Raw genomic sequence first — 9,363 nt, 5'->3', positions numbered from 1 at the left:
CGATAGTGGGAGGTAATTCTGTTACCAGCCCAGTAGCTCGCTGGCATGGGATGCTCTGCACCCAGAACCTCCTCTGAGCCCTCAAAGCACTGGCCATGGCTGGAGTGCTGGTGCTTGCCGTGGGTCAGGCAGGGAGGTCGAGGCACCCACGTCTGGGCTCCAGCCGTGCTCTCCCTGCCGTGCTCTCCTTGCTCTCCAGGTCGGCCGGGGAGAACATGGGCAGTTTGCAGTGTGAACACAAGTGCAGTCACAGCACACAGGTTTCCACTCCCACAGCCCTGCACAATGTCAGTGTCAGCACAGACAGAACAGCTCCTTCTGACCAAGGGGAGCAACAATGGGAAAAGACAGCTGGACCTGCTGCCTATGGGAGCTGGTCTGTCACACCTTCCCCACTGCCCCAGCCACCATCCCTGCTCAGCGAGAGGGGGCTGTAGGCAGGGAGCAGATCACCTGGGGAGCAGAACTGCTTTGTAACTGAGAGGCCAAGAGGGGAACCCCTTCTCCTGACACCACTGTCAGCCAGTCACGTGCAGGTCTGAGCAAAAAGCCCTGCAGCTGAACTGGCTGGTTTCTGACTCTCCCAATGCAGGAGACGGACCCAAACCATTCAGTCTGCTCTGCTCTTTGTGACCAGCCTGTGCTGGCCCCATCCAAACATCCTCATGTCTGAGCTTAACTGAGAGTCAGATGAGCAGAGAGCCTCTGGCTCAGAACTCTGAACAGGAAAAAGGGGCTGGTGCCCAACTGTCAGGCAGAGTTTACTGTCCAGGAGCGCTGCAGTTTCAGATGCTCCAGACAAACCTGCATTAGGGGTTCCGGTGTTCCCGCTGGAGCACGGCCACTTGCTTGACACCTGAACATGTTCCCATTCCAGCACTGGTACTAAAGCTGTGAACAACTGCACTTGCTCCCCACGGTCCCCACATAGTGCTAAGAACAAGGGTAACTCCAGTGCAGTGTCGAGCCAGGACTGTGCTTACACCCCACTGCAGGAAGCGCCTCAGTGCAGCCCTGGGAGTTGTTCCTAATTTTAACTCTTCCTTTTCACGCCCTGCTGACTCAGTACATTTCACCACGGACTACTGCTTTCCATATGTGCTGCATGTTAACAGGTGACCTGCTTGGGCAGAAGTAATGAAGTTGATCACAAACTCTCCAGAGGGTTTGAGCTAAGGAAAAAGCAGGATAGGACGGGGGAAAGGGGTGGGCAGCAGATCTCTGCTGTTTATATCAAACTCCAGGCATACTTTAGTTATGCAGCCAAACACCTGAAATCTGATGCGAGGCCTCAGCTGGGTTGCGCTCAATTCTCAGCAGAGAATGAAGCAGAACTCTGGAAACAAAAACCCCCAAGAAAAATCTTCTGATGTGGCTGTAGAATACGTGTAAAAATGCTGGAATTTTTCCATCCTGGTTAACTGTCCCAGAATAGTCCGAGTTGGAAGGGACCCACAAGGACCTATGAAAAGTAGAGAATCAAAGCAGGTCCCTCAAATGCCATCACAGGATGATGTGGAAGGGGAATACACACCCGACACAGAGGATGCAACATTCATCGATTCAACAAAAAAACTCCAGGAAGAAATACTGTAATTCATGTAAGTTTTAAAACTTTATTTCAAATACCCATGGTTTTCTTTTATATTATCAATGTGCTAGAAGTTCACACTACTGGCAGAATACAGGCAATTTAAAATATACAATATTCAGACACATTTATATGTAACAGAAATTATGGAATGTATTTACAGACATACAGCACAGGATGAAGCTTTAAAATCCTTTACTCTATTAATTACACGTTTACACTGTTTTCAGAAATAACAAAATTAGATCACTTTGTAAAACATCACAGTATCTATACAAAAGCATTTTTTAGATGTCCAAATTCACCTTTCAAGTCCTCTGTTTCTGAAACAGTTTTTCAAAGAACCATTTATAGTCATAAAAGGGTAAAAACACCATTTGCCATCCTGCTGCTACCAGAGGCGCTACGCCAGAGGTGCTCTGGTGCTGTAAAGAGTTGTCTCTGATGGATTTTGAGCAGGACACTGGGGGTGGGGCCTCCTTCAAAGGGGGAAGAGCCAAACTCTGCTCTGCCCCGACCCCCCAGTGCCAGGAGGGCTCCTGAGTGCCCGGAATGCTCCATCTGGAGTGTGTGACCTCACTGAGCCTCAGATGCTGCCAAGGGCTCCCCAGGTTTGAGGATGGATGGTGACCCCACGGAGTCAGTGCAGGAACATCAGCAGCACAGAACACTCAGGTGGGTCCCTCCCACATCCTCACACACAAACACCCCAGAGAGGAAAGACAATCACCTCTTTAACAAAGAACTTTTATACATGTTTTCTTTCAATATTCTTTTCATGGGATACAACAAAAATTGCACATAAATACACTGGAAAATCCCAACCCATTTTGCAAGAGAGAACTGAAGTCAGTTTGGTGTAACACGTTAAATAGACCGTACGATGAAACGTCAGGTTTGGATTTTTGTCCTAAACACCTGGACCAGATTTAGTGCTTGCCAGCATGAAAACACAGGATTACAAACATCAAACTAACACGATCCCTTACACTGAAACTGCCAGAGAGAACATTGCTTAGAACAAAGTACCCAGTGCTGGGGACCCCCCACCTGCCCGGCACACACAGCCCTTCCACGGGCTCGCACAGAGCCACGGCTGAGATCCACAGGCAACAGCAAACAGCCCTTTCCTGCTGGCCAGACTCAAGCCCCCGCCCCACTAATTCCTAAAAACTAGTATTAATGAAATGTCAAACTTCCACCAACCTGAATAGTATTAAGTTTCATTCTATGAAGTGCTGGAAGCTGGACTGGAGCAATCACCACACCCTCACAATTCCATGAAGGGACTGGTTTTCTTCCAACAGGGATATTTAAATAACCCATGAGGGGTGTGCTGCTAAATGCAACATGTCCCTGTAACAATACAGGTGACCTAATGTTGGAAACCAAGACGAAGTCAGTGCCCCCCATCTCAAATGCTGTGCAGAGACAAACACACCAGGAACACCCGTGTCTGTGTCTATGCTGTTGCCTGTGAGTGGCAGAACCTTCCCCTCAGCAAAGTGCAGAGCCTTCAGACACCTCCATTATCCCTGTGAGAATGAGATTCTCCTCACAAATGAAATTAAGTGAAACACAAGAACTACTTAAGGGGGAAAGAATGCCTGTCTAGTGCTGCTTTTCCTGTGGGTACTGTGAGTTACTGGCACTTTCATTCCTTGCAGGGCTCAGGAAGAGCACGAGGAGGTTTCTCTTTGCAGCCGGGCAGTTTTAAACACCCTCCAGGTGTTTTCTCCACTTGCAACGTGACCAACCAATGCCAATAGGAAGCAACCGAAATAATTAAGTGAAATAAGGGATTCAACAGTCACCACACAATGGACCTTGAAAGAAATACATGAAGCAAAACAAAGTGGACCCAAAACTGCAAATCAAAAGGGAAAAAATGCAGCTGAGTCCTTGGCAGCCTCCACCACAGGTTTACTTCTGCAAAAATGACTTCTAGCTGACCTGTTCCCATTTCTTCTTCCTTTATCTGCATAAAATCCTCTTAGTGTATCCTGCTTCAAATGCATCCCCAAATGGAATACCACTGATGCACCATGTATTAGTGGCATAACATTCTGGGATGCTTGAAATGGGGCAAAACCTGACAAAGGAACTGCATGGGGGGAGAGCTGGATTTTGTGAGGTCTTTTTTTGGGGGGGGAAAAATTACCATTATTGATCTAGTAGTGAGCTTGGCCTTGTCACTAGGACCAGAGCACACAGAGCTGTCCTTGTTTTGCACATCAGTTTTCCAAGAAAATGCAAAACTTGTGGGCTGCCTCTCCCCTTCCTGTACGTTGTACGCTGAATTTCCATTTTTATGTTAAGGAAAGAGGAAGTAAGTAATGGCAGTTCTGTAAAAGCACCACATCTCTCTACATAACCTCCAATGACAAAGGGCTTTATCGAAAGCCTTGTCAAACCCCCGAAGAGAAGCTGTGTTTGCACAGGCCCTGCTCTGACAACACCCAGCCCACCCGGGAACTCACTGGGCTCTTACCCCGATACATTCTGTGCCTGCAGGGGATGCTACAGCCCCTCATGAACGGTGGTTCATGATAAAGGGCCCCTAAAGATCAGCAAGGCAGGCTGGAATTGTTCACACTGCAGAGAAATACACACGTGATTCCGGTGAGACAGGGGAGATCTCCATCCACTGACGTCGGAAAAGTGTTCCGATAAAGACATTGTTAAATCCCCAACAGAAAGTGAACCCAGCGGGAATTCTGATGGGATTAAATACCATTAGAACAGGTCTGATTTAGTAGCTTTGACTAAGGTGTTTTTGGTGGAGAAAACATGCAGTCATTTTTCCCTTGGGAAAACCCTAATTTTCCTTTTCTTCAACTTTTAGTAATGAGGACGTGCCAACACGAGTTACAGCTGTGGGAGGTTTGACCCTGTTACCAAACACTGCAGGTTAAGATTGTGTGATGTAGCTTTTTAAATATTATAATAGAAATAGCTGTTGTTCTTTGGAGGCAAAGAAACTCTTATTTCTTTGCACCCTGTGGGTAAGGAAAGAAATTTAATTCCCCATGTGCCCACTGCAGCAACATCCTTTTTTTTACAAATTCCCCTAGGAATTGCTTTCCAAAGTCTACATCCATGTCTTCCACCTGCAAGGTCAGTTTCTACAGCTGGCTCCAACAGCCAGCCACTGGAATTCCTTGCCCTCCTCCCAACCCTCATTTTTTTAAATAAGGGGCGAAAAAATTGATAGTAAAAAATGTTACTGGAAACTGTTGTGATCTCCAAAAAAAATGGAGAAATGAAGTAAAACATTCCTGTCAGGAATCACGGAAACTCATTTCCTTAGAACAGAGCTCTGTGTGTTTGGATGCACTGCATGGGCAGTAAAGTCTTCAGGTCCTTCTGCTTAGCCAAGGTAACCCCAAAGGTCCCGGAGGTCTTTACACAGCAGACAAGTGGTGAAGTGGCTGCTGCTTTGGGGGTGCCAGCTCCAGGAGCGCCTGGACAGTCACAGCTACCTGTGTCAAACCCTTCTCTTCTAAAATATGCAGAGGCAAACATAATTGCTCCTGAATGGGGAACAAAACAAAGACAAAAACAAAATGGATGAAAACCACTCAACTGAAAAGAAAAAAAAAATTAAGCAAAAGGTGACTGAAATGAAATGTTATGGACAGGCAGCACACACACACACAGGGGTAGGACATGAAATTTCTGTTTGTGACTAAAGAACCATGACTTTGACTACTCAAAGAAGGTGGCCTTCAGCTAATCCCTGTGTCCATTTACTAAAAAACTCTACAGATAAGAATTTGAAAATGGATTGTGGCAGAATAGGAGGATAACAAATTGTCCTCCCTCTCTGCCCACACTGACATGCCAGTGTTTTGTGAAACCAAAAGCAGATGAACTGGACGAGGGGGAAGCTTTGCTTCCACACGATGAACCCACTGCAACACAGAGCAGGAGAGGAACCACAGCAGCACAGCTTCCTTTCCAAGTCACACCCCTTTCGGAGGGAGTCCTCATGGGACAAGCCTGAGGGGAGCCCTGCTGTGAGCAGGGAATGAGTCACCACCACTCACTCGCACCCCAGAAGTGCCCCCGGCTTAGCGGGTGACCCCCAAAATCGTTCTGAGGAGTAACAGGAATACGCAAAATGCAGAAAGAGGTTTCAAAGTGTTTATTAACAGTTGTGCTATTCTCATCTAAGATGTACTTAAAGCCTCATCCTACAGAAGTTCTTGGCACTTCCTGGCCATCCTCACTCCACAACAGTCAAGATACATGTCCAACAGTTCTCTGTATCTGTAGAAAACAACCCAAGTGTGTCCTTCCTATAGAACTACAGAGACTATTTTTCATGTGTTATTTCTGTATTTCTCCACTCCTTGAGCCTTTACTGATTTCTGATGTTAAAGAAATCCTTCAGCACAAACAGTGGCAGCCAACACTCCTCCCGCAAAGCTCCGAGTGGAGAGAAAACAAGTGAACCCACACTGAAATTCTCCCAGGAAGCCATATGATCAGGCTAAAATAGATTTTTCTTCCAGCAAATTTATGTTACTTTGGAAAAAAGTGTGCTTTTTGAGAAAATACTTGTAAACTTGAGGAAATATGCCTTTTCTTTTTTTCCTTATGTATGCAAACAGATAAGGGAAAAAGCTTTGGAATGACTCCATACCACAGACAGTAATGACAAACAAAATTTAAAAACTGGAAGGCACTGTTCGTGTAAAACCCCTTGCAGCTTTTATCACAGTGTTCACTAGAAGTTAAGAAACATAGGAACCGAGTTCATTCTAGTTCATACCAGTAAGCAGTGCAAAAATAGCTTACTTAAAAATAAAACAATCTCCCCCTGTCAAAGGTCCCCTCTTTCCTCAGCGATGTTTGGCTTGGACAGAACACTTTGTGTGGCTTGGACAGAGAGCAGCAGTTCTTTGACTTGCTCCTTTGTTAAATACTCACTTTGTGGTACAAGAGCTTGTGAGATCCACTTACACATAACGCATTTTACTGGTAGTGACCACATTTGCAACTGAACTCTTGTGTATCTTAAACCGTGCTTCAGAGTTGTTCCAGGTGTTTGCTGGAAGGCCAACACCACTTGCACTGGGCTTACAAGCCATTTACTGCACTTGCAGATACAACAGAAATTTATTGAAGACACATTTGGAACAGCCATTTACTGAACACTTACCTGACACTGGTCTCTGAGCAGAGCTCCCTGAATCAATCTACACTCTGAGGAGACACGGTCTGTCACACACACACCAGGAGCGCCCTGAAGCTCTGAGGTGTCCCTGAGACATTAAAGCATTAAAGCACCAGGATGCTTTCCCTGGGGAGGGAGAAGCTGTGAAGCTTTATGGAAGACTTCCTGAGGTTTGTAAAACAGTGAAGAGTGCTTGTGCAGCCGGGGCTTATATTTCTGCAATTGCATCACACAAGGGTTTCTGAAAATGACACGGTAAGAGGACGAAGGGAATAAACATGGAACAAGCTTATGTTGGGGCGCCCACGATCCAGAGGCAACTCAACAAGTTTTTGGTAAGTTTTATCCAGAGCACAGTAAAATGCTATGACATTCTGTAGCATCTGATAGAATCTTAAAAAACTTCTTTCTGTGCCAGAAAACTTAAAGCTATTGAAGGGCTTAATTTCTCTAAAAATTTCCTGCTTGAACTGTTGTGAAGTTCAAGCAGCTCAGGATTCACTGACGGTTCTTTTAAAAATCCTGAGTCAAAGTAATAAAGCAGACTCTATAAACTTGAAACATCAAATGCTCTCAGAAGCAGGATAACAGACTGGAGTTTAGAAAAAAATAAAGCTACAAAGATCTGTGGACAAAACTTACCAGACCGTGTCTCCTAAGACTGTGAGATCTCATCAAGAACACTGACACTGAAAAAAATACTTCACATTGTTTAACATTTTTCATCAGATAATCCTCGGGAAATTTACCAAAGTGGGTGCAATTCCCATTATACAGATGAGGAAACAGAGGCACAACTTGACAATGCAGTTTCCCAGTACTACACCACGGGTCAGCAAGCTACAGAATGCAGCCACGTGTCCTCAGCTCAGCCCCAGGTCTAGCCCAGGGACTGCACTTCCTCCTTGTAAAGCATTTTATCTGCTCAGTGTGATACAGCAAATACAAATGTGAATGAGGTCACAGATGGTCGTGTGGGTGCCCCAATGTGTTTACACATTGTACCTGTCACCTCTGTCCCATCCGTGGGAAACAAAGCACTTTGTACACACAGTCTTGACAAAACCCAAAATCTGTTCCCAAGCACCGGAGCGATGGAGGGAGGAAGCAGCACCACTATCCCCCAGCTAGAGAAAACAGACCCAGCGATAGAACATACAGAGCGTTAGCATTAGAGTGCAGTAAAACACCACAAAGCCCCAGAGCTGAACGGAAAGGGAGACAAGACTGGATTCTTCTGAATCTGTCCCCAGGGAAAGAAGAGTCTCAACTGTTCTTTTAACGCTGAGGTTTAGCTGAAGAATGTCAGAAGGGGAACAAAGATTGTCCTGTCCAGAGTGTGTGAGCAGGAAGGGAAAACAGACAGAAAAAAAAGGTCAGTCAGTGAGCCATAGCAACATCCACGAAGCAGTCAGTTATCAGACATCTCAGATACAACCTACACATCACAGTTGGTTAATTCTCACACACAAATTTGCAAGACTCCCATTGCAAAGAACTCAGTGTCAGTGAGGTGCCTGTCCCTTGTAAAGCTCAGATTATTCCCTGTTGTTAAAAACAGCAGTTTACACACACCTTAGGGAAAATAATTTTTCTCCAGAAATGAAGAGGTTACAGGTTTCTGAGCTGCTGCTGGTGCTGAGTACTCACCAAAACTCAGCCTCCACATGTAACTTAGATAATGAAAACGGCAGGACAAGGAATTATTTATGTGTAACTGATGCCTGAATGCAGCATCCTGCAGAAATATCTATTACTAATTAGAGTTTAAGAGTTCTGTAACTATTCCCACTGTGTGTCTTTTCCCTCCCTTTCCCACAGGTAGCTGCTATGATCAGTGAAATCTAGATGCATGTATCAATCTGTTCAACTGCCAATTTCCTTTGATCCGAGGGCTTTAACCACAAAAGCTCCTACAGAAATGGCTGCTCCACTGCAGTGCCTGTAATCAGCCTCTCCTAAAAGTAGCCTTCCCCTTAGAAGGTAAGTATTCCTACATAGATCCATGCTTTCAGAAAGCCTTTTATTTTTGTAATTAGTATTAAAATGAAAGGCTTTTTTTTTCAAGAAAAGCACACCAGGCTGCCAAGCCACTCTTACATACAGGTATCTCACATTCACATCTCAGTGGATATGTAATGCAGACATGTGAGAGCAACTTCAGAGCTCAGGTGGGGGTGTTCCAGGAAGTTTTCCCAGAGAGACTCTCCTTGAACTATTTCACATTAAAACAAGATACATGAGAAAAACAGGAGGGTCCCAGAGAGTAGGTGCAGCAGATAGGACAGCCTGGGATTACATGGGACTTTTTCTTGATTGTTTTTTTTGTTTGTTTAACTGTGGGTCATTTCAGGATCTGCTCTGTACTGCAATCCCATAAAAATTACATCTTCATCCTTGAGGGAGCTATAAATAGGGAAGATGGGATGGAATTGCACAATTTTGCCCCAGATGAATTTATATTGTGCAGCTCTGCTGGGATCAAAATCCAAAGTTTCTGAGGGGACCAAAATAGTGCAGGATCTCAAAGTAATAACAATCACTTAGAACTTCCTCCCACATTCCAACACAATTCACCAGTGAGCCATGT

The 9,363-nt window shown here is 45.2% G+C and overlaps 1 protein-coding gene across 12 annotated transcripts in view; it reads right to left on the bottom strand.

Annotated features, from left to right (window-relative positions):
* Positions 1 to 1,596: 1,596 nt before the first annotated feature.
* Positions 1,597 to 9,363, bottom strand: part of LRCH3 (leucine rich repeats and calponin homology domain containing 3) — a 63,065-nt gene continuing 55,298 nt past the window's right edge. For 11 of the 12 annotated variants that reach the window (XM_050307849.1, XM_050307853.1, XM_050307855.1 and 8 more), the window contains one exon: positions 1,597 to 8,101. In XM_050307849.1, coding sequence (XP_050163806.1) covers positions 7,901 to 8,101 — 201 coding nt within the window. In that variant the 3' untranslated portion in view covers positions 1,597 to 7,900. The remainder of the gene's footprint in view (positions 8,102 to 9,363) is intronic. The other variant, XM_050307851.1, reaches the window with a different exon arrangement.

Source organism: Myiozetetes cayanensis, unplaced genomic scaffold (assembly GCF_022539395.1).
Source record: "Myiozetetes cayanensis isolate MyiCay16 unplaced genomic scaffold, myiCay2020 scf13, whole genome shotgun sequence".
Taxonomy (NCBI): domain Eukaryota; kingdom Metazoa; phylum Chordata; class Aves; order Passeriformes; family Tyrannidae; genus Myiozetetes; species Myiozetetes cayanensis.
The sequence above is the reverse complement of the archived record's forward strand: the minus strand, read 5'-3'. Positions and strand labels throughout refer to the sequence as shown.